Here is a 23,322-nt window from a genome sequence, read left to right on the forward strand (position 1 = left end):
GTTATCTTGTAATATATTCTGCATTCTGTAGTTTTTGTTTTTAACACCATCTTGTGGCGGTATTGGTCAAATTTATATTTTATCTGTCACATGCACAACGGCAGACATTTTTATCTCTTGGTTTTCAGACAATGTGTTTGTTCAAGAAATTGAGTCAGAAATCTCATAAGTGATCTGTTTTCTACATTTTTACACACTCTTGCCTCAGTATCTGTCATTATTAATAATAAATATAACGTAACCTGTCATGCCTTTACCATGTCTTACTCAAAACATACTGGAGGTGATGGGCTTTTAGATAATATTTACAGTAATGAGGAATGTAGCACTGATGCAAGAAAACAGATTTGAAGAGTAAAATTGTGACCGTTACAACAAAACAAAGTGAGAAAAAGAAGAAAAGCATGTGGCCAGCGGAAAGAACATGAAATCAAAAATAAAACTGCATTGCTCACTCTCTATTTTTCTTACTTTGGGGGCTCATACTGAATAAAGTGAAGAGCATCTTCATTGTCAAGAATGCCCTGAATAAACTCGCCCTCTGCCAGCCGATCTGTAAGATAAAAAAGCAAACAATCATCGGTATTATTGGACAAACTTTCACTAACAAAACTAAGTTTGCCATAAAAACATATTTGCTTTGTTATTATAAGGATATTTTTAAATATATATTTAAACAAAGTTGTAAAATATTACCATTTTCGTTCTTATTAAAGAAGGACCACAGTTTGTCTCCTCTTTTCTCTGCAGTGTTCTCATCGTCCGGAAGCTTCTCTTGTTCCTCTTTGGGGATCAGCTTAAAGATAGCCTGAAAATGAAAAATGGAGAAGTGTCGACCTTTATTCTGAACAAAAAACCTGTTAAAAATATGAAACATTTCTAAACTTGAAATTCAAAAGAGAGTTTCAGAAAAACAAACCAAATGTAGCATCAGCCATTTTATTATGCAATTTAAAATGGTTTTATCTTACCTTTATCTGGATTTGCATTTGCATGCTTAGCGGCTATTGTTGCAATAGTTCACTCTTTAAATAATTAATTTTATTGTAGGTCTGGTATCAGAACAGATATTTAGGATTTTGTGCAGTATTTGGAATTTGCTGTAGGAATTGTGGCTTATTATCAGTCTTATTACATATATTATATCTGATGTTTATCAGCTTAGGCCAGTGTGTGGTTTCGGCAGGAGAATTTGCACTGCGTCTAATCTGTATAATTCTTATTTGTCTGAAGTGTTAGAGATAATGTCTTCTGAGTCTTCAGGGCCATTCCTTAAGAACCATATCGGCTTCGGTCAACCACAATTACAGTCTATAGAGATAGCATGAGGGGCTTAAGGATGAGGGGTCCTGATCTAAGGTCGGGTATAATCAGAGGTCCAGATGGTCATTTATTTGACTTCTAAGTACCTGCTCACTGTCTATCAAAGAATATCCAGAAACAAGAAAAACACACAATGTATATGCACCCAATATACACCAATTATTAATATCTGTATCTATGTAGTAAAGCTCTTGTCTTAATAGTGGACATATATTTATTATATATTTAAAACATTATTTAAACTGGCCACTTCAATTTGTTGCTTTGATTTCCATTCTTTTTTCTGGATCATTAAATAAAAACTTTAAATTGTAAGGCATTCATTTTTGTTGAGTCTCCAATAAAAAGCATCTTTGGCATTTTTGGTAGCATCTCTGCATCACTCCTCTTTCCTTGTTTACTTCGATTCTAGTTACTTTAGCGTGTGTGTATATAGATATATATATGTATATATACAGTATATATATAAGTGTTTTTGTTTCCAGTGTACTTTCGATTATCTTAATAAAAAAAGTGTCCTAGACAGTAATCCCACCACACACCTGTCTCAGAAATACTGTCTACCTCCTTAAAGACCTCTGTGTACATTTGTTGTTGAAGTTCTAAACCACTTACCTGATAAGTTATTTTGGGATTGAAGGATTCAATTGGTACTAAACTATAAGGTACTGACTCATTAAGTCAAAGCTCTTAAGCTATTTGGGTTCTTTACTCGAGGTCTCATGTTCAAGTAGGCAAGCAGAAATATTTCTACTTGCCAATAAAGTAGGCAAGCAAAAATAGTATGACATTTAAACAAAACTCAAAGAGACAATATGTGAGCAACACTATACATGAGGGCTGGTTTTCACAAAGAGGTTTATCTGAATTGTGAGGTATTTGTTAGTTAAAGAAGTAAACACAATAAAACCTCCCTAGTATGCACCCATACTAATCTCTACCAAAATGATGAAAGCAAATCTTCTATAAATTGATAATACATGTCAGGTCAGGCCAAGCTGTCACACGTCAGGCTATATATAGCCTACGTATAAGAGATATTAATGTATAAATTCTAACATTTGTTTGCTTTTTTATACTTGGTCTGATAGCTAAATAACCAAGAACTTGGCAAACTCAATTTTTTTACTTTGAAAGGATGCAACAAAACATTGACACAGAATCTTTATTTTGACGTTAAGTAGTATTTAAATACTATCACTCCCATTTGTTTATATATTTTCATAAAGCAACATACCTGGCAGATTTCCTTCAATTCTGTCTTGGTGATATAGCCATTCTTGTCAACATCAAAGAGAGAGAAGGCCCACTCCAGTTTACGCTCTGTCTTTCCAGTTGACGTCATATGAAGAGCAATGATGTATTCCTTGAAATCCAGTGTCCCATCATCATTTGTATCGAAGGAACGAAAGACGTGCTGGGCGTAAGACGTAGTGTCACTGTCTGGGAAGAACCGCTCGTAGATCTTTGAAAACTCATCTGGCGTGATGCGGCCGGATGGGCACTGCTTCTGAAAGTTCTCGTACCATTGTGACAGCTCTTCTTCTGTGAATCTGGTGTTGAGTTTCAGATCCTCCAAGATCACCTTGGACATGGCGCTGCTTTTGGCGTTCCCCATTTCTCACAATAAATTTGTGTTTTTTTACAATCGACTAGATGGTCCCTTCTGTCTTGTCTTAAGTGCCTTTAATAAAATCCCATAAAACTCTTGTAATATGGCCAATGGATCGGACGACTGAGTGTTAGCCGAGGAAGACCAGCGTCTGATGTACAGCGTCCTCAGAATGAAGCTCACTAATGTACAATGTGAAATGACCAACAGATTGATGGCTCTTGCAGAGATGGATTGATGTGTGGGGGTTGGAGCGGGTAACCTTAGGCTGTTACCTTTGAATGCAGGTTTAAGTCTTTAAAGAGGGATTTGACAGGTCTTAGACTCTGAGCCCTAAATCAACAGCTCGGGACTATCCCCTTCCATACAGAGCTTGGATACAATTATAGAGCTCTCAGCATCAGTTATGCGAAAACAACCTTAAGTTTACATCACAAATTCAATAAAATATTTAAAATATAACACATTTGAACTCCAAGTTCTCATACAGCCTAATATACAGCTCACTAAAACCACAGTTAATCATTAGTCCTAAAGTATATGTTTCGATGTGGTAAGACAATATGAAAGAATTATTTCCCCAAATAGTTTCATCAGGGAAAGCACGATTGAAGACAAAAAGTCATGAACACTTTGTGTCCTCAACTGACAGTCTCTTAATAAGACATCAGAGACATTTCAGCCCATAGACTTTCCCTCCCAACAACCAAACTGACCTGTCTATCGTGACGTAAAAATAAGGCCTTGTTGTAAGGGGTTTATATTTTTACTCAGCTTGACGAATTGACTCTCACACAAGTGTTCCATTCGCAACACAATTGATATCTCGGTGACAGAAAGAACTACATGGCAATGTGTAAATTAATAGCTAAGGTTGAATGACATCAATAAAAGATGGTTTAAAATAGATATCCCATAATATATCATCGGAAACGTCTCAAGTCCATTGAAGTTAATTAGAAACCCCTCTGAGTTTTGTTTGGTAGTGTTTCAGTTGTAGCATGTGGTAATAAGGGGATCCTTGAGCCCAGAGCTGACATCTGCTATAATGTTTCCTTTCCAGGAACAATCCCTAATTCAGGTTTAAATCTTCTTCCTTAACCTTCTGACCCCTCCGCAACTTCTCTTCCATCCTCTCATTTTTGGTGGTTGACCTCATTCATCTTCAAAAGCAATATAGCTTCATTTTGGTCACTGTTAGGATGTTCAACATAATGCTTTTCACCTTTGACACCTGTAGTATACTATGAGGTTGTGTGAGGTCTTCTCTGTGATTGTCTTCCTGTAAACAGGATATATCTGTAAAGGATATTTCTAGAATTTAAAAACTGTTTTAACTGCAGTCATTTGGATTGACTTGCATATTGAAATTGTTCAATACTGCAAATATTTTTGTTCTAAATAACTGCTGATTTTACTTTAAAAACATGCTTAACAAAGACTGTACATTCTGGTTTACCTTTTGGCTTTCTCTAGTCATGACAATTTTTCCTTTTGAAAATGATTTCTGTATAATCACAACAGATTCTGCTGAATGTCATAAAAATATGTTTGTAACACATTATAATAAAATTGTATTTGTCAACAATTATCTAAGGCATAAGCTTACATGATCTAGTTACAATGAACAATACTTCTTCAGCATTTATTTAAGGAACAACTCACTCAAAAATGAAAATTCTGTCATCATTTACTCACTCTCAAGTTGTTTTTAAACAGTATAAAACAATCGTTCTGTTGAACACAAAGAAAGATATTTTGAAGAATGTGGAAACTGAACAATTCTAGGGCACCATTGACTATCATGGGAGTTTTTACCCTATTGTTTTGAAACAACTTGAGGGCGAGTAAATGATGACAGAATTTTCTTTTTTGGGGAACTCCGCCTTTAATATTAGTGTAATTTTAGCATTAAGACAATCTTTAAATCAAGTGTTGCAACTGTTAACCTTAGTTAATGCACAATGAACTAAAATTAATAATTGTATTGACATTACCTACCATTAAGACGGATTGACTAATGCTGAAAACAATATTGGTCATTGTTAGTTCATGCATATACTAATTGTTAACATTATTGTAAAGTGTTACCAATATCGTATTCCTCAAAGAGAAGAAAAGTAAAAACGTCTACTTTTCCCAATCCACATATCAATACTTGTAACATATTTAGAATAGAAGCAGTATTTGAAACGTTAACTTTCCAAAACATTCACTTTATACGGGTCTGTCCCAAATCAAATCAATCTGGATTTGTTTAACTCCTTTGAAAAAAACAGACAGACCTCACTCTTCCCTCTTTTGGCACAGGGATTTTCTCAGTGCTATTTCAGGAATACCAAGAGCAAACATATATTGGATTAACTGTCAAAGCTAATTACAAAATGCCCACCTTAAAAGCTAATTGTGACATATAGTATTCAGAACAAGAATTCAGTCTAAACTCCCTCACGTATGTCGAGATGTAGTGGAGAGTGAGTTTATGTTAAAGTAGTTAGACAAAATACAGAAGTATAACAAAATGCAGCAAAAAAGAACAAAATCCAAACCAAACAAAATTTATAATGTCATTATTTACATTTGAATAATAAATCAATAAAAAAGTATGTGCATCCTCCAAACAAAATCATATTTTTTTTGCATTTCCTTTGTACAAAGATTATGACGGGATCCACCTTCTTATGTAAGCATTTTTATGTCACTGTTTCTTTAAATGTATGGCATACTTTTATCAGGGAATGTTTAAATGAGAACATTTATCAATTAGTGATAACTGCATATGGCGATGTTGAACATTTAATTACTTGAAAAGGGTCATGCTGCATAAGCATCAGGTTTTACAGATATTTCTGGATTGTGAGAGTTGACTGAAAGGTGATTTAATGAAATCTTGTTTTAAGTTTCAATCACATGGACAGGATAGAGACTGAACTGCCACAAAGGTTAAAGATATCAAAAAGGGAAATTTCTTTCAAATTTCTGCCTAGAAACAATACCTACTTGAAAAATCCAAGGACTTCTTAAGCAAAGCAGGCAGGGAGGGGGAAGCAGAGGAAGGGAGGGGATCTTAGATAAATACAAGTTAATGGGTCATAATGATGTCTAATGACAGACATCGTCTTCCTTCAATACACAAAGGGCGATGGATGTAAATAATGATAAGCAAAATAATAACAACAGTTCACTGGCTCTGTGTTGGTATAGGCTGGTCTACAAACGGTAAACACAAAAGTTCAGAAACATTGTAATGCCATTCAACTTGTTCTTGTGTGAGAGGAAACATGTTCATGAAGTTGAGATTTGTGCGGATGGATTTGAAGAAAAAGCCTGGATTTATGACCTTATTTTAATATATTTGGTAAGGGATATTTTTTCTTCACGACTCGGAATGCAAGTTTATCAATCGGATTCTTGCAAGCAGGTTAAATTGTATTAAACATGCGGAATTGTTTGACATTTTTGGTCAAATGTTAGGTCATGTTATGATATGCTTTAAAAGAGCACTTAATGATTAAACTTGTACAGACAATAAAAATGATACCATGTGGACTTAATATATATTAATAAAATCGTTTTTTTAATTTAGATTGTATTCATTTTAACTGTCTTGGTCTGTCCATAAATGTTCTTTTTACATGATATTTTATATGTAATATATGTTGAAATATATTTTCTTCTCTGTATAATTGACAGGAGAATAGAAATGATTGAAAATCTCATTGATAACAAGCAAGCAAACAATAAAAAGCAGCAAGGACGTCTTTAAAGAAAAAGCAGAGCCCGGGAGTACATCACTACAGAGATTTTGCCCAAACTCTTTTAAAGCCGTTTCACGCGTCTGATTTGATTCTTTTTGTGAAACGTATCAATGATGGCAGCAAATTTGGACCTTCCAGATCATTCTAAGACGACCGAAACCGTGACTTATGATCCAATGTCTGAAACTGTAACGTTACCAAAAGGAATTGTTTCTGTGGCGGGTGTCACTGTGATCACCGGAGGAGCTGAGCTGTCCTGTAGTTCCTGTATGTTGATTTTTGGGGTTTGGGGAACTCTTGTTGGTTTGAGCATGGTGTCAGTAGGGCTGTGGGACCATTCGCAGCATAAAAACAGTGGTCTATCACACCTTCTGACTCTTGGATTGGTAGTGCTGCTTACCAGTTCAGGACTGGTGGCTGTGGTTTTTGCCTTCCGTTTCGTGATGAAAAAGAGGAGAATGAAGGCCAGAAGAGAAAGACAAGAAGGTAATTTAGTTTTGGTAAATGATTACGCTGAAGTTGTTATAAAGAAAGTGACCGTGTAAATGAGCTGTAAAGGGATATTTCAGAGGCAAAACAAAATTTGGTAATTTTTTACCCACCCTCAAGGCATTTTAACCGAATGTGACTTTCTCCTTGAAAAATAATGCAGTTGGAGTAATAATAGAACGTATGCTATTTCTTCCAAGAATGGGAGTGAATGGGGGGAAATTTTTGAAGCTCCAAAAGGTGCATCCATTGATCAAAGAACAGCTCGACACAGCTCTGTGGTCTTAAGAAAGGTCTTCGGAAGCGACTCAATGCGGTTGTTTAGGAGAAATATCCAAATTGAAATCGCAATTAACGATAATAGCCAACTTCCGTTATCCCTCGGCTGCGCATGAACCTGAGGCTTGTTTTTCCGTCATATGATGCAGGCGTGTGGTAAGTTCCCGGTGACAACAATTTTTTTTTTTGTTCCAATAGGATACTTTCTCCTCTGTGAGGGAGCTTTCATCAGCACGTCATTTGCTGGAAAAACAAGCCTCTGGTTCACGTGCAGCAGAGGGATATAACAGAAGCTAGACATTATCGTTGATAGCATTGTCAATGTAAACATTTCTGTAAAACAAACGCATTGATTCAATTCAGAAGACGTTTTTTAAGACCACTTTGATCGATGGATGCACGTTTTGGAGCTTCAAAAATGCCCCCCTATTCACTCCCATTCTACCACTTGGAAGTAAAAAGATTATTATTATTCACGAAGAAAGTCATATTCGGTTAGGATGCCTTGAGTAAGACGTGGGGACATTTTTTTCCCTTTGAAATGTCGCTTTAAGTGAAAGATAAAGAGACTCAATGTCCTTCTCTCCTGCTCTCCATCACACAATCATAAAGGAATGTCACAGGAAATTCAAAGGGTGCACAAAAGGAAACACTTTGCTATTTCCTATGATGTAATAACACACAAGATCTATTGCATTTCTGCAGCCACACGTCTGTTGAACAGAAAAGCAGATAGTTTACCAAACATCAAAGAGCAAGTTATTTTCTTTACAAAGTTTGATTGGATTGAACATTTACAAAAGCTACTTGAATTAATATCATTTCTGATGCAATGGCTGTGAATAACTTTTTTATATATAAATATAAATTTTATAAGTTTATCTACAAAAGCATACTTTTTTAATTACAACAATTTAAATATAACATTATCATACCATATGAGATATGAATTACTCTTTTCACCTTGTACATATATTTTGTCATTAAATATTAAAAAAATATTAAGCACCATTAGAATTAGACTGAGGCATCTAAAGTTTGCAAGTAAATAGATTGTTTAAACTTTTAGAGACTTCTGTTTAATTACAAGCTTGATTTTTTTATTTGAATTTTAATGTTTTGTGATTCACAATAAACACACAGAATAGATTATCTGCATACTTTCAGGTTAGAACCCGAGTTATGTTTCCCAAATGGTGATATCTACAGTACACCAAAAAGGGAGACAATTTTTATTGTAATAGCGAATTTTTTTAACACACTGGTACCAGATTTTTATTTTGTTCTGCATAGTTATCATTATTACTTAACATTACTTTCATTATTGTTATCATTATTACTGTGATTGTATTGAATCTTATGTATACAGTTCAACAAGTTACAGTGTTTTAAATGATTAACTGTGACAATGCAGTGATTGAACATTTCATATTAACATTAAACATTTAATTTAGAAACAAACATTATTGAAAACTGTGTAGTTGTATGCAAAATGTACATTTTTGTTCTAGCGTAGATACTAGATAATGTCTCCATCTACTGTTCATTTTGTATTGTGCAATCCACCGCAATATACTTGGTATTTATTTGTAATATGTCACTAGATAAAATCTGTTTGAATAAATACTGATTTTATTAAATAATCACTTATCTTTAAATTAAGATAGAACAAACATTTGGTTGCAGACGAACAAACAAATTGTTTTTTTAAAGCCAAAGCTTCTAAGGCCTACACGATGAGCAGTTTGTCAGGACCATAAAATGATAACATATCTGCAAACATAAATCAAAGGGTACTTCCTTATTATAACGGCTCTTTAGGGCTTTAATATTTGTGAGTGAAACTCAAACTACACAGCCTCAAGTAAATCAGAAGAACAGTGTCACCATGACCAGAACTTTGATGACCAGTCTTACCATCATCCTACTAACAGGTATTGATTCTATCTTTGTTTTCTGGAGTGTAATATATTTGTGAATGTTATGATAAAGGAAACGTTAACTGCTTCTGATACACTGAAAAACAGAAAAGAACTAGCCATTGTTATTATCAATGCTCCTGATGTATGATAGATTATGACTTGTTGTCAAGTAGAGTTTTGGGGGCACTAGCCACATATGTGCAATAGCCTAAAGACAACTGTACATTTGTGTATAGTTATTTGGAATTGAACTTTCGATTTGAGACGCGGTTTGTGTGCCGCGAGTGTGTGTGTATGTCTGAAATTTAGGCAGTGTTTAGTAAATATCTGAAACAATAACAGGCTACAAAGTATGAAATATATAAAAATAGAGATAGTAAGATATGGTTGCCATTCCATTCCATTGTGTGTTGAGTTCCAACAAAAACACAACCCAGGAAATTCACCTAACAGCAATGTGATAGATTGATAAACTTTCAGAAATAGGCCTACCAGATATTTCAGACGGGGTTGAGTGTGCTATTTAGTGGGTTTTGGAGCAAAATTATTTGAGCAGGCCCTAGGTGGAGACTGAAGATTATTCACTCAACTTCGGCATCTTATGTTTGATGGAAGTGGCTTAAAAAGGCTTTTACATCTGAACTCTTCATATGTAACCTCGAAAATTAACGAGAATAAAAACCGTTTTACTTTTCTTTGTCACTCTGCATGTTTGTCTAATTGGTGCTTTCACACCACAAGGTAACAAGGAAGTGCTAAGTAAGAACGCATTGTATGCTTTCCCGAAAGATATTCTAATAAAACCACTGTTATCTTTTCAGGAAACAGCTGGGCTGAAAACGTATTGTTTCCAGGACCTATATATGGTGGCGAAGGAGAACAAGTGGAGTTCAACACCTCCACTTCTCCTCTTATGAAATTTCAGTCAATCTTCTGGAGCTTCGGAAAAGTAAACATCATAACATCACATTCAAATTCAGGTTCTGACACAGTGGGACCAGAATATACAGACAGAGTGGTTCTAAACAAAAGCACTGGGTCTCTGACATTACAAAATTTGAGGCTGACTGACACTGGAGCTTACACTGTGACTTTGACCCCAGAAGACGGAACACAAACACTACAGGGAAGGACTGATTTACAAGTGTTTGGTTGGTAATATTTGTCTGTTTTATGAGTCCTTTGTTTCAATTAGAACGTAATCCACTGTTGGTGAAATGCTGCTATTATCACAAATTACTATAAAAAGCATTAACCTCTTGGTTCACTTCCCCCCCCCCTCACTTTAGTCCCTGTGACTGGTGTAAATATCAAAGGCCCAAACTCTACACTCGTGGAGGGTAAAAGCTCGGCTAACCTCAATTGTGATGGAAATGGTACTATCACCACTACTCAGTGGATAAAGGATGGTCAACATCTGTCTGAAAGTGACACCATCACCTTCTCAGCTGATAACAGATCAATGTTGATAAATCCAGTGAACAGATCAGACATTGGGGAATATGTTTGTGTCCGCAGCAATCCTATCAGTTCTGAAATGGCTAACTACAGAATAACTGTGCTCTGTAAGTATGCAAAAGTATTTCAGTCTAAATCTAAATACACTGAAAAAAGTGAGACTTTGGATCAACTTAAAAAATATACCTTTGGACAACTTAAAAAAAATGTGTCATCTTGTTAAAAGTAATTTTATTAGTTTTTCTCAAATTATATTTATGAACATTATTATTAAAAAAAAAATTGATTGTGATCAGTGTTTCGTTTAGTTGGGCTCTTGATACCTGACTTTGGATAAATTAAATCTCTTTTCTCTTTAAGTGTTTAAAATAGTGTTTCAATAAAAAAAACTCGTACATTAATAAGAACAGAAGAGATGCTTCAAATTAACGTTGTTGTGATGTATATCAGGGTTTGATAAAAATGAGAAGTCACACTAAATAATGTGGAAGTTGATCTTTTATGACGGATTAGAATGTCCTGGTTCACAAATGCAAATATACTGTGATAAAATGTCTTGGCATACTTAGACATCAACAATCATCATTCAAACCTCAACAATGGTGACAATCATCAAACTAATTCAGATAAACAGATCAAGGCAGAGCATGATGGGAGTCATGAATGAGTTTTGTAGTATGATGTTACCAAGCATGCATTGCAGCATGAAGCTTTTTTTGTTGATTGTCACCATTTTTGTGTTTCATACACTGATTCTTCATGTCTAATTGAGTCAGCAGTTTGATAATTTTGAGTGTTTTCTATTTTTTCATATTGTGTTTTAGTACCAATGTTTAAATCTCACGCTGTATGATCACACAATATCGACACATTAATAACAGACTCCTGAGCAATTATTACAAAACCTCACAATGATTACAGTCACCAATCACTTGATCCTAATGAATCTGAAAATTTCACACACTGACAATGAAAACCTATCGTTAAAATATAAGAGTAAAGAGCCCAAATAAAGCAAACACTGATTACAATAATGGTGTTTTGTTGAAATGTATTCATTTTGATTTGAACCAAGCCATACATATAATTTGAGCAAAACTAATCAAATTGCTTGTAACATGTTATTGTAATAAAGTTGACCCACACACAGTTAAAAAAAATGTGTGTAGTGTAGTGTAGTAACTGTTTTTGGCATACTGATTATTGCTAGCAAAACTATGGATTTCCCACAGTAACCATGATATCTCACAACTACAGGGTCCAAAACTGTGTTTGATCATTGATAAGGTTATTTTGTATGACAGATGGGCCTGATGTGAAGATACTTGGAGCAGAGATATTAGAAGAAGGCTCAGACATTCTTCTGTACTGTTCAGTTTCATCTGTACCTCTAGCTGCTCTCACCTGGACAGTAAATGATATGGATGCTGGAAATTCATCTTTATACATTAGAAGGAGCAGCAACTCGGATCACAGTGGAATCTACACTTGCACAGCCTCAAACCACATGACTGGACTCACAAACTCTGCACAACACACAGTAACAGTAAGAGGTACATACGTTTTTTTAAACAGTATTCATAGTTAAGACATATCGTCCAAAACTGAAACCAGAAGAACCCGCAAGGAAGAAAGTATTGCTATGGTAATGTACTGTATCATTATTTACTATAATGATTTGGCACTTTAAGATGCTTAAAATGTTTTAATGTCCAAACTGTATTAGATATCAAATGTAAACAAATCTTCAAATTAACAATGCTACAGCTTATCCTTTTATCAAAACAGTAATAGTATTCATTTGTATTAATAATTAAGATTATATACAATATTGCATGAGGATATTATAAAAGAATACCCAATTTAATATGAAAATATATTGAACAATATTTCTGTTTGAAACCTAACAAACTTTTGAAATATTACTTTTTTAACACGTTGTTTGATATTTAAATAGTCTGCAAAGACATCCAAACTTTTTTAGGTGTGGTTTAGGTTTATGAATACTTCGGAAAATGTAGATGATGTGTTGGTTGTCTCTGTGTAGGTACTTCAAACAATTTGTTGAGTCCTGGAGAAATAGCAGGGATCGTGGTGGGAGTTGTATTAGTATTGCTGTTAGCAATTAGTGTGTTTTTTAACTTTCGGTAAGTCATTTGCAGGAAAATAGTAAACTTGGTTATCAACTGTAGACCAAGACATATGATATGATTAAAACTTTTCATATTTTGTCTGAAGTCACTGAAATATACTCTTTTGGTAGAATAAATTGTTTTAATGATGATAAAAACTTAACACATCAAAGTGTACTTAAGAAAGTAACAGACGTTAACAATTTTTTATGCATATTTCAGAAATGTCAAAGGCTCTACAGGAAATGCTAATCGCAAGTCTGAACTTCATGTCAGGGACCTTGAGGTGAGACATGGACAGAGGACCCAGACGCAGACAGCGGGTAAGGGGTTAACAAGACATTTAATGAATAATACAAAACAGGAAACAGAAACCCACGAGAGGGTAAAACAACATTAAATAAAGGGTACCAACAGGAACAAAGACTAGACTAGACTAGACTAGACTAGACTAGACTAGACTAGACTAGACTAGACTAGACTAGACTAGACTAGACTATTACTAACTAGACTTACACTACACACCAGAGACCAAAAACTCACCCACATGACACAAAGAGAGCTCATGAACCAGCACAAGACAAGAGACACAAGGTCAATATATGGAAACAAAATCAAGAGGGGACAGGTGCAGGTCATGAACAACTTAACAAGCAATAACTAGAACAAAGGGCGGGAACACAGACGAGACTCAGAGAGAGTATGGCATTCCACATATTGCCTACATGAAAAACATCATTTTATCGACAGAGTTAAATATGTATAACAGTGGCAATGATATGAAACCATTATGTTGAGCTTACAGATCAGGACAATACGATGAATCTGTCAAGACAGCCTCCCACAAGAGACCAAGTGATGATTAGACCTATTAAAACAACAGACTTCAAAGGTCCGAATCCAGACACAGAACATGTTTATGAAGTGTGTGGTAAGTAAAATGACAACAAAAGTATGTGTGTTTGTTATCTGTAGAAATTTCATAACATAATTTAATTGTTTATTTCTTTACATTTATCAGATGATAACTCTAATCCTTACGTAAATTAAGACCAACTGTAGCCTACTACCTAAAACAGTAAGTTAAAAATAAGTATTTTGTCTTATATGAATACTGCAATGCATTTAACTTTTTGTATGCTTTATTTAGTGTTCAGTGACTGGCTGAATCAGCTTCCAGTCAAAAAGAAGAAGGATTGATGATTTTGTGACTAAATTTGATTTGTGTCAAATTTGAACGAAAATGTTTGAATGTATGCTTTTCATTGTGTGAGATGAATGCTTATTTTCATCATCTGCAGGAACGAGTCGTCTCCTAAGAAGTCATCTCCTTATAATTACCACATAATGTAACATGGTGCAATGGATGCTGGGGCTATTGGATAGACACTTGAGTGTCTAAAGTATGTCCAACAAAATAATTGTTGATGTTAGCATTGGCAACATGTTTAGACTATAATTCAGGATACACAAAAATGACTTTGACTCCAGAAAATAACTACAATATGTACAAGTGTTAGAATTTTTTTAATGTAAAGTTCAATTACATTCTTGAGGCTTTCATAGCGATTATAACTATAAAGTATATCGTATTATATTGCAAGTTGCTTTACAATGTATCAAGTTAATTTTAATGTAGAAATCACAATATTCACAATAGGCACCAGGAGAAAAAAAACTACTATAAAAATAATAATTAAATGTGTTTAAATTCTAGCTTTATTTACATTAAACAATTGACATATTTTGCATTGATTTTAATACAGATGTCTATTTATGTACCCTGGCTAAACAAAGGATGTATTGTTTATTCATGTGTCAGTATCTCTTGGAGGCATGCTTTACATATCTCTACTATGTCTCATTTGTAAATCTGTCATTTGTGATAATGTCGTTTTCCAGAAATTTAAAAAGAATGCTGATTTCTGTTTGAGTTGTAACAATAAAAGGAGCTTGTAAGTAATAGCTATCATGTTCAGAATTGTTGGGTGAGTTGCATACAGCCAACAGTCGTTCAGTATTCTCCCTTAAAGTATTTTTAAGACCTGGAAGACCTCCACTACATAGGAACTGATTTGCTATATTTATTGCTGCCTTCATCACTTCTTTGATCAGATTCACCACAGGCTCCCACAAGATGAAACGTTGAGTTTGCATTTGGAGTACAGTGACTCTTCCACTAAGAACACTTAGAAGGTGCACAGCTTGCCTGACTGTATTCTGAATTTCAGCTGCGTCCACTAAATCCTGCTTAAGTCCTTCAATCTCCTCCTGAATCTTCTTAAAATCTTCCTTTGTTTTATTCATTTCTCTCTGAGCCTCAGAGGTTCTGCTTTGATAATCAGACACTTTACACTCATAGTCCCTCAACTCAGATTCAGCCTTTCTTATCTCCTTCTCCGCAGTCATGATGCCATTTATAGCATCGAGCCTTCTACAATGTCCCCCAATCATCATTATTGGACCTAGAAATAAAAGGAAGATCAGTGCATATTTTCAACACAGTCTCATGGGTAATCTAAACAACTGTAATCTATTAATTTGTGTTCATGGACACAAATTTTCCCTTCTTTTTTGTCAGTAAGCAACATTTTTCTGTGTCACTCAGCACAACTTTCAATCTAACGTATTTTAATATGTGGTATCTTTTATATGTATAAATATCAACGCATCTGATGGGAATTCATTCCTCTTTTACAAGGTGGCTCACTAGTGTGAATTCCTACGATCTCATTTGTATGTTTTGTAGATGATTTAACTCTGCCCCTGTGAAATTTGGTATAGGGGCAGCAATTTGTCCAACCTGTTCTATTAGAAACCTCGTACCTCTGAACACTTTTTGTAGAGCTCCAGGAATGCACCCAGTATTTTTTTTATTAAAGTGTACACTCAAGGTTAGCTCGTGACCCAATCAGAGCGGGACAGCCAATATCATTTCATAAGCTAGCATAATGACGCAACCTAAGACACATAGGAGCCATTTCATTGTCGAAACTGACGTAACGGTTAACACACTGGTGGCAATTAAAAAATCCTGTCATTGTGAACAGCCGGTGTGGATGAGAGTTTCATGCCTGACGGAGAAGGGGATCGCATTCGTGTCTGTTCTTTGGCCTTGGAACGCTTGGAATAATTTCACTTTTTGAACAAACAAGTCTTCCTGTTGTGTTTTGTGTTTTAAATTGTACAATACAAACTGTTGGGTTAAGGGGCAGGGTTGGGTTACGTGCTAACGTGCTCACAATTCAACTTCTGATTAAATTCAAAATCATTGCACTCCAATTTAACATTTACTGGTGTTGTTAACATTACTGTTGTTGGATATTGCGATCCTGGATTGCAAAATGTACCTGATGGTACGTATTTTGTGGAGCTTTGTGGAACGTATATCCTATGAGACCAGTTTGCATTTATCATTCCTTTGCCACCTCATGAAACTCGCGTTTTTAGCCAAATTAGCCTTTGCAGCTGTAATTTTAGGGTTTAGGGCAAGGTAGGTGTTGGTTTGCAATCTCCTAAAATTTGTACAACTTCTTTTGATATCACGTTATGAACCAATAATTGTACATACCTGCGTCTGTGTTTAAAAGTCGTGCTGAGTGACAAAAAAGTTGTGTTGAGTGGCATGAAAAAAGGTTGTGTTGACTGACACGAAGAAAATGGTAAATTCATAAACACAAATCAATAGATTCCATAGTGTGCCCATATGCCATGAACTGCCTTGAGACTTGGTTGCATATTTTACAAATGGTCAGTAATATTATTTAGAATAATTATTAAGGATGAAATGAGTAGATTTGTTATATTTCTTACCAGCAACCCATCCAAAAATTTGACTTTAGAATTTAGACAAATTTTCACATGGGTTCTTTGTTGCTACTTCATTCTTTAAAGCTTCTTTTTCTGAGTCTAGGTTAATTTTTGCTTGTTCCAAAGCCCTCTTGACTGATGCAGTATTTCTTCACATGTTCTTCACATATTCACATGCAGTAATTCTTGCACATGACTTGTCTTTGGACAGTTTATCCATGGCAAGTATTTTTTCTTTCTTTTCTTGCTCCGGACATTCCTTCTCTTTCAGAAAGCGCTCCATGCTTTCATCCAAGTATTTCTCAGTTTTTTTTTATATATTCCTTTTACATCTTTAGGCACTGCTCAGCATGCTCAATGTGTTTCCTGATTTGATCAAAATTGAAACATTTACCAGTGTTTTGATCAACAAGTGTATTTAGGAGGGCCATACAGATGTTAGGGATGGACTAAATACCCTTTTGCAGATAACCAAATGCCCATATACACCGCAAATTCTTAAAAGTGCACAGACATTGTATGAAGACAGAGAGAGACAAATATAAACACTTTTGAGTGGTGCTTACATTTTTTATTTGACATACTGTATCATACACAATTCACAATATTTCAGAAGTGCACATTATATAATGTGTGCAAGTATGATAATTGGCTCATATTAATCTGTTAAATAAACAAAAAAGAAGAGAATTGAAGAGAGACCATTTTATAAGCGGAAAGACAAAATCAAGTGATTACTTGAAATATTGTGTAGCAAGCAAGACGCAAAGCAAAACGCTCTTTAGTCGTAGTTTATTCACGTTAAGGAACAGCCTCTGTTCTTCATTGCTTTACATAATTCAACGGTACAGAATCAGTCATACCACAGTTACCACATCACAAGACATTGTTAAGATGTTTTTTTGTCTTGTTTTCACAAGACATTTGTAAGGTATTTGTAACGGAATGCTCTTGATGTTAGGACAAATGTCTTACTCATCTAATCTAAAGCCTCCATTGCTAAATAATTCCCAAATGTTGTTTCAAAGTAAGTAATACAGGCTTGAGTCTGTACGGGTCAGGTCTCATTAGCAACATAGATAAGAAAAACTACAGGAGTGAGTTAAACCACCTTGCCAGGTGATGCAGTGAAAACAATCTGAGAAGACGATGGAGATTGTTGTTGTCTTCAGGCGAGTACACACTCCGCATGCTCCTCTGGACATCAATGGTGCAACTGTGGAGAGAGTGAGCAGTACCAAGTTCCTGAGGGTGCACATCACTGATGATCTCTCCTGGACTAACAACACCGCAGCACTAGCCAAGAAAGCTAAGCAGCCTCTCTACTTCCGCTGCAAACTTCCCCCGGGCCCCATCATGTGCAACTTCTACAGAGGCACCATCGAGAGGATTCTGACTAGCTGCATCACTGTGGGGCATCACGTCCTGCCGCAAGACCCTCCAACGCATAGTGAGAGCAGCTGGGAAGATCATTGGTGTCTTTCTCCCCTCCCTACAGGACATTTATTGAGCCCTTCTCACCCACAAAGCCCTCAGCATTGCAGGTGTTCCCATTCACCCAACACACAGCTTCTTCAGGCTGCTGCCATCAGGGATGTGACTGCGGAGTCTCCGGGACCAGCAGACTAAAGGAGAGCTTCATAAACCAGGAAGTCAGGAAGCTAAAATATGAATTTTTTCGACCACTGGGTGGAGCTGTGCCAAATAGTGTATTTTACCTGAGGTCATGACTGCGATTACATGTACCGAGTTTAGTGTCAATACATAAAAGTTTGGTAAAGCTGTAGCATCAAATCCATTTTGGTGTGCTCAACGTAGAATTCATACGCGCTACATGAGAACCGATTGGACAATCACAATCTTTAATAACTTTTAATAATGTTGTTGTACTGAAAATAAAGATTAAACAATATACAGTGCCTTGCAAAAGTATTCATCCCCCTTTATTTTATAAACATTTTGTTATGTGGCTGCCTTATCCTGAACTAATAAATCACATGAGGTCCCCAGATAACACTAATCCCGTGCGAATAGAGCTAATGTGAACCTAATGTTACGTCTCTAACCAAATTCACAGAAGGGTCCAACTAAGTTTACTAAGCACCAACTATCCAATCATAGGAGTGGGCGTATACTTCCTAGTCTTCCATTCCCATTAAAGCCAAGCCACGCGAACGTCATAGGTGGACCTCATACAACTGTATAAAACAATAAACAAACCCAGTTTGAGAAACCTTTAAACTCTGCAACTTGATTTTAGTCTGGAATATAATTTTATCTGTGCATCTCTCGCGGTACTTAGATGTCATACGCTGATAGATTTGAACGCAACTATTCCTAAAGACGCTGATTAGCATGTTCAGTTGTTTTTTTCGAGAGTTGGGTCTAAACTCAGAACGAAAATGGATCTCGCGGGCCAGCGTTTGAGAACCACTGCTTTAGAGGTTTATTTCCAGGGTTGAAGAAAGTGCAGACAGGTGAATGAATCCAAATAGACTGGTAACATCCACGGAATATAATCCAAGAGACAACAAGTAACATCCACGCGGAAAATAATCCAAGAGACACCGGGAACATCCACGGAAATACAAAGTACTCGGAGCTAGAATAAACACAGTACAACTAGATCTGACCACAAACACTGTGTAAAGGAACAGGTAAAAGTCGGTCGACAAGTGTTGTGCCGAATTTTGACTCCCAGCCAGATTACGACTCCCCTATTCCCCACTAACATTAGGTGTTAGGGCTGGGTCTTGGGGAGGGGTTTAGTGACGGGTCGTTCGTGAACGATTCGTTCATTTTGAACGAATCTTAAATGTGACTCGGGAAGAACGGGTCGTCTTGGGAAGTGATTCGTTGAGTCTCCGGACGTTTAACAAATGCAATCAGAGCCGGAAAGAGAATTGATTAGTTCACCTCTCGAGTCTTCGGGTTCGAGTCGTTCGTTCATCACGTGACATCCCTGCACGCTAAACAAATGCATTTAGAGCCGGAAAGAGAATTGATTAGTTGACCTCTCGAGTCTTCGGGTTCGAGTCGTTCGTTCATCACGTGACATCCCTGCACGCTAAACAAATGCAGTCAGAGCCGGAAAGAGAATTGAGCATGATCATCAAGAGAAATAGTGTTGTTCCTTGTACATTTTTTGCACTTTGTAATTGTATCATAAGTCCTTGTTGCATGGCCGTGTGCAAATCAAGTTATAAATCATGTTTACAATCATAATTTGCATAATCGTGTGTAAGTTATATTATAATACTGTTTAGCTTCCACATCCTCTCTTGTGCGGTCCTCGCGGGTAACGTTAGCTCCACTGCCCCTCCTCGCACAGCTTGCATCTTCAACACCCCTACCTCTCCGCCCTCTTCCTCTCCCTCTTACTACCTGTGTTTAGTCCTCTGATTGACTCTGTGATGATGAGAAAAACGTCTGCTAAGACTTTCGTGGTTAGATTACACGGCTTTAGCATTAGCAAGCCGTTTCAATAGGCTGTAAATTTCGAACCAAGTTACCGTGCCAAAAAATGCTATGCGAAATAAGCGAATAAATCACTGACACAATATTAAACAAGTAACAATAATATTCACTATAATGATTAGAGTAAATGATGAATTAAGTAAATTTAATACATTTATTTTTCTTTGTAAATAAACCTTGTCACTTGACTTGCAAAGGTTACTCTCTGCTGTTTTAGACGACGTGTCCTGTGTCCGTAACTTCAGTCTGTTTTTTGCCTGTGAGATGTAGATTGCAATTATCAACACCACTGATCATGGCCGCTATAATTTACGGAACCCCTTTGTCCTGTGATGGCAACCGTAGCTTCTCTAATGGGAGGGAAAGGGGGGTAGCGGAGCTTTAGATTGCTATTTCCTGCATCGCCAATAGTGGCCTCTGAAACTTACACACAGAACCTTTAACAATAGATGTTCATGTTTCTGATTTCAAAAAACGCTTTATATTTCACAGATTTCAAGTCTATTGTTCACAGCTGTCCCTCTTCTAACAAAATGACTGGATTTCTTCTTGTATATATAAAGTCCCTCCTTCCAAAACGCTCTGATTGGTAAAGCTTAGTCGGGTTCTGTTGCTTGTAATTTCAGCAAATAATTGCATGTTTTATTCCCGGTTTCTTTGTTTCTCCAATTCTCCTCAGCCATCTTGCTGCTAACACTCAGGGGTACGTGTCCTGGCGCTTTTAGCAATAAACCGCAACAATGGTGTCAACTTCACTTTATCAGACAACCGGAGTGCATGTGCAAATGTCAATCTTTGTTAGAGATCATGTTTGCTTTTCTACTATGGCGAGGGAAATGCGACCGGACCGATTGGTGTCAGACCCGTTAAATTAATTAACACTACAACAGAAGCGTTAGTTTTGCCGTTTTATATTGAACCGAGTTGGATAATGAAACAAGCAGATTGACCAGGGGACATTCGCAAGCAGGACTTCAAATGACTTTTCATAGAAGTGCACGCACACACACAATATCAGTGTATTACACATGACAGTTTTCAGAGTTGATGTTACGGTCATGAATATCATTCTGCAGATATTGTTCATGCTGTAACGTTAACATTACACACTAACTAAAGACATATTTATTTCTGTATGATTTGTAACATTAAAAGAAGCTTGTCAGTACCAGCTGTTATTCACAATTTTCGGGTGAGTTACGTATAGCCAACAATCTACCAGAATTCTCTCTCAAAGTATTCATGAGACCTGGAAGACCTTGACTAAAGATTAACTGATTCTCGGCTATATTTGATGCTGCTATCATCACTTCTTTCATCACATTCACCACAGGTTTCCACAATATAGAACATTGAGTTTGCTTTTGCAGTACAGTGACTTTTCCACTAAGATTACTCAGAAGGCGCACAGCTTCTCTGACCATTGTCTGTATTTTTGCTACCTCCACTGTATTCTCCTTCAGCTCGTCAATCTCCTTCTGAATGTTCTTCAGATATGTTCTAGTTTCGTCAATTTCTTTCTGAGCCTCAGAGATCCTGGATTGATAGTCAGACACTTTACTGTTGTATTTCTTCACATGAGATTCTGCCTTTGTAATCTCCTCCTTTGCAGTACTAATGACATCTTTTGCATTGTGCCTTCCCCGCAGTCCCACACATAACATAGTTAGACCTAGAAGTAAAAGAAATGCAAGTTTCACAATAGTCAATAAAATTATTCAGAAAAATGATTAAGGATGAAAACGATTTGATACGTTCAATTTCTCACCAGCAATCTGTGTAAAAAAAAATGGTATTGCAAGAAGCGTCCCCCCTGCAATTGACAATTTTTGACATGAGTTCACATTTGTTTCTTCTTTCTTCAAAGTTTCATTTTCAGACTCTAGGGTTTTTTCTGCCTTCTCCAAAGCACTCTTCGATTGATCCAATATCTTTTTGTGCAAAGACAAGTCATGTTCTAGTTTCTCCATGGACTGATTTTTCTCTTTCTCTTCTTGCTCAATTCGTCCCATCTCTTTCACAAGGCATTCCATGCTTTCATCCAAGTTTCCCAGCGCTTTTTTTATCATGTTCTCTGCCATACTCATGTACTTCTCAGCATTCTCAATGTGCTCCCTGATATGACCATAACTGATACATTTACCAGTGTTTTGATCAACATGTGCATTTGAGAGGGCCACACAAATGTTACAGATGGACTCAATACCCACTTGCAGCAGATCTCCAACTGCCTCTCGACACTGGAAATCTTTAACACTGAAAATGCATGGTATGAAGAGGGAGAGAGACAGATATGAACATTTTGAGTAGTCTTTACACAGAAATGTTTTGTTTACAATATCATATTTATCATTATTTATTTCATTCAAGAATGCAAAAAAAAAAAAAACTCACTAAGGTAGACAAATCTGGCTCATCTTAACCTGTTAAACAAACATAAAAAAAAGAGAGGTCATAAACAGCATTAACTAACGTCCTCTATGAAATAGAAAAATAAGGCTTAATTTGCTTTAGGGGTGATTTAACACTGTTTCAGGCTTTCTGACTTCTTAACAATGCTAAACGTGCTGACTTCTCATGTTTAGCATGGTCAACCTGTCAGAAAACGAGTTGAATGTATTACGTAGTATTTCTGTGCTCGATACACTTCCCCAAGGTTCGTTTAGGTTTTGGAAAGTGAACCGCACGCGGCAAGATATCATTACTTTCAGATGATATCACAAGATCTACAAGAAGTAGAGTGCTATACCCTAGTTTAGTTCCACCATAGGTTAAAATACAAGTGTTTATGTAACAAATCTCCATAAAAGGGAAGGCAGGAGGCGGGAACCGGCAAACATTTAAACATTTAATAAAGTAATATAACAGCCGGCGGCCCCTCACGGACGACCGCCGGCGAACAAAACATAATATAAATACAAACATAACACAAGTTCGGGCCCGGTCCTCTCTCTTCGACGGTCCGGTCGCTCGTTCCTTTTATATGCTCCCATCTCTACGTGATTCGAGGCCGGTGTGCGCACAGCTGGCGCTAATTCACAATTACTCACCGGTCTCGAACC

The 23,322-nt window shown here is 36.4% G+C and overlaps 3 protein-coding genes and 1 pseudogene across 6 annotated transcripts; 1 reads left to right on the top strand and 3 right to left on the bottom strand.

The window, feature by feature from the left end:
- Positions 1-467: 467 nt before the first annotated feature.
- rcvrn2 (recoverin 2) lies at positions 468-2,941 on the bottom strand. Its single transcript, XM_056762651.1, has 3 exons — positions 2,561-2,941; positions 697-808; positions 468-553 (listed from the first exon to the last, which is right to left on the bottom strand). The coding sequence occupies exons 1-3, from the start codon at positions 2,939-2,941 to the stop codon at positions 468-470; spliced, it is 579 nt and encodes a 192-aa protein (XP_056618629.1).
- A 3,213-nt stretch (positions 2,942-6,154) lies between these two features.
- On the top strand, positions 6,155-14,644 carry LOC130433017 (carcinoembryonic antigen-related cell adhesion molecule 2-like). Of its 4 annotated transcripts, none has more exons than XR_008908525.1 (10): positions 6,155-6,293; positions 6,629-7,179; positions 10,205-10,534; positions 10,673-10,948; positions 12,146-12,394; positions 12,889-12,988; positions 13,196-13,296; positions 13,772-13,904; positions 13,995-14,051; positions 14,124-14,643. XR_008908525.1 is itself a non-coding variant. In XM_056762653.1 (10 exons), exons 2-9 carry the CDS (start codon positions 6,804-6,806, stop codon positions 14,021-14,023), a joined length of 1,497 nt encoding a protein of 498 aa, XP_056618631.1. In that variant the 5' UTR covers positions 6,155-6,293; positions 6,629-6,803; the 3' UTR covers positions 14,024-14,051; positions 14,275-14,644. The 4 variants fall into 4 exon arrangements, 3 of the variants coding, with proteins under 3 accessions (XP_056618631.1, XP_056618630.1, XP_056618632.1); XM_056762653.1 differs by having other exon boundaries at positions 12,236-12,394; positions 13,779-13,904; positions 14,275-14,644; XM_056762652.1 differs by having other exon boundaries at positions 13,779-13,904; positions 14,124-14,642.
- Positions 14,645-14,821: 177 nt separating this feature from the next.
- Positions 14,822-17,214, bottom strand: LOC130432700 (uncharacterized; annotated as a pseudogene).
- A 3,257-nt stretch (positions 17,215-20,471) lies between these two features.
- LOC130433362 (uncharacterized) lies at positions 20,472-22,485 on the bottom strand. The gene is made up of 2 exons (XM_056763185.1): positions 22,029-22,485; positions 20,472-21,932 (listed from the first exon to the last, which is right to left on the bottom strand). The coding sequence occupies exons 1-2, from the start codon at positions 22,345-22,347 to the stop codon at positions 21,436-21,438; spliced, it is 816 nt and encodes a 271-aa protein (XP_056619163.1). The 5' UTR covers positions 22,348-22,485; the 3' UTR covers positions 20,472-21,435.
- Positions 22,486-23,322: the final 837 nt, after the last annotated feature.

This window comes from Triplophysa dalaica, chromosome 12 (genome assembly GCF_015846415.1).
Source record: "Triplophysa dalaica isolate WHDGS20190420 chromosome 12, ASM1584641v1, whole genome shotgun sequence".
Lineage (NCBI taxonomy): Eukaryota > Metazoa > Chordata > Actinopteri > Cypriniformes > Nemacheilidae > Triplophysa > Triplophysa dalaica.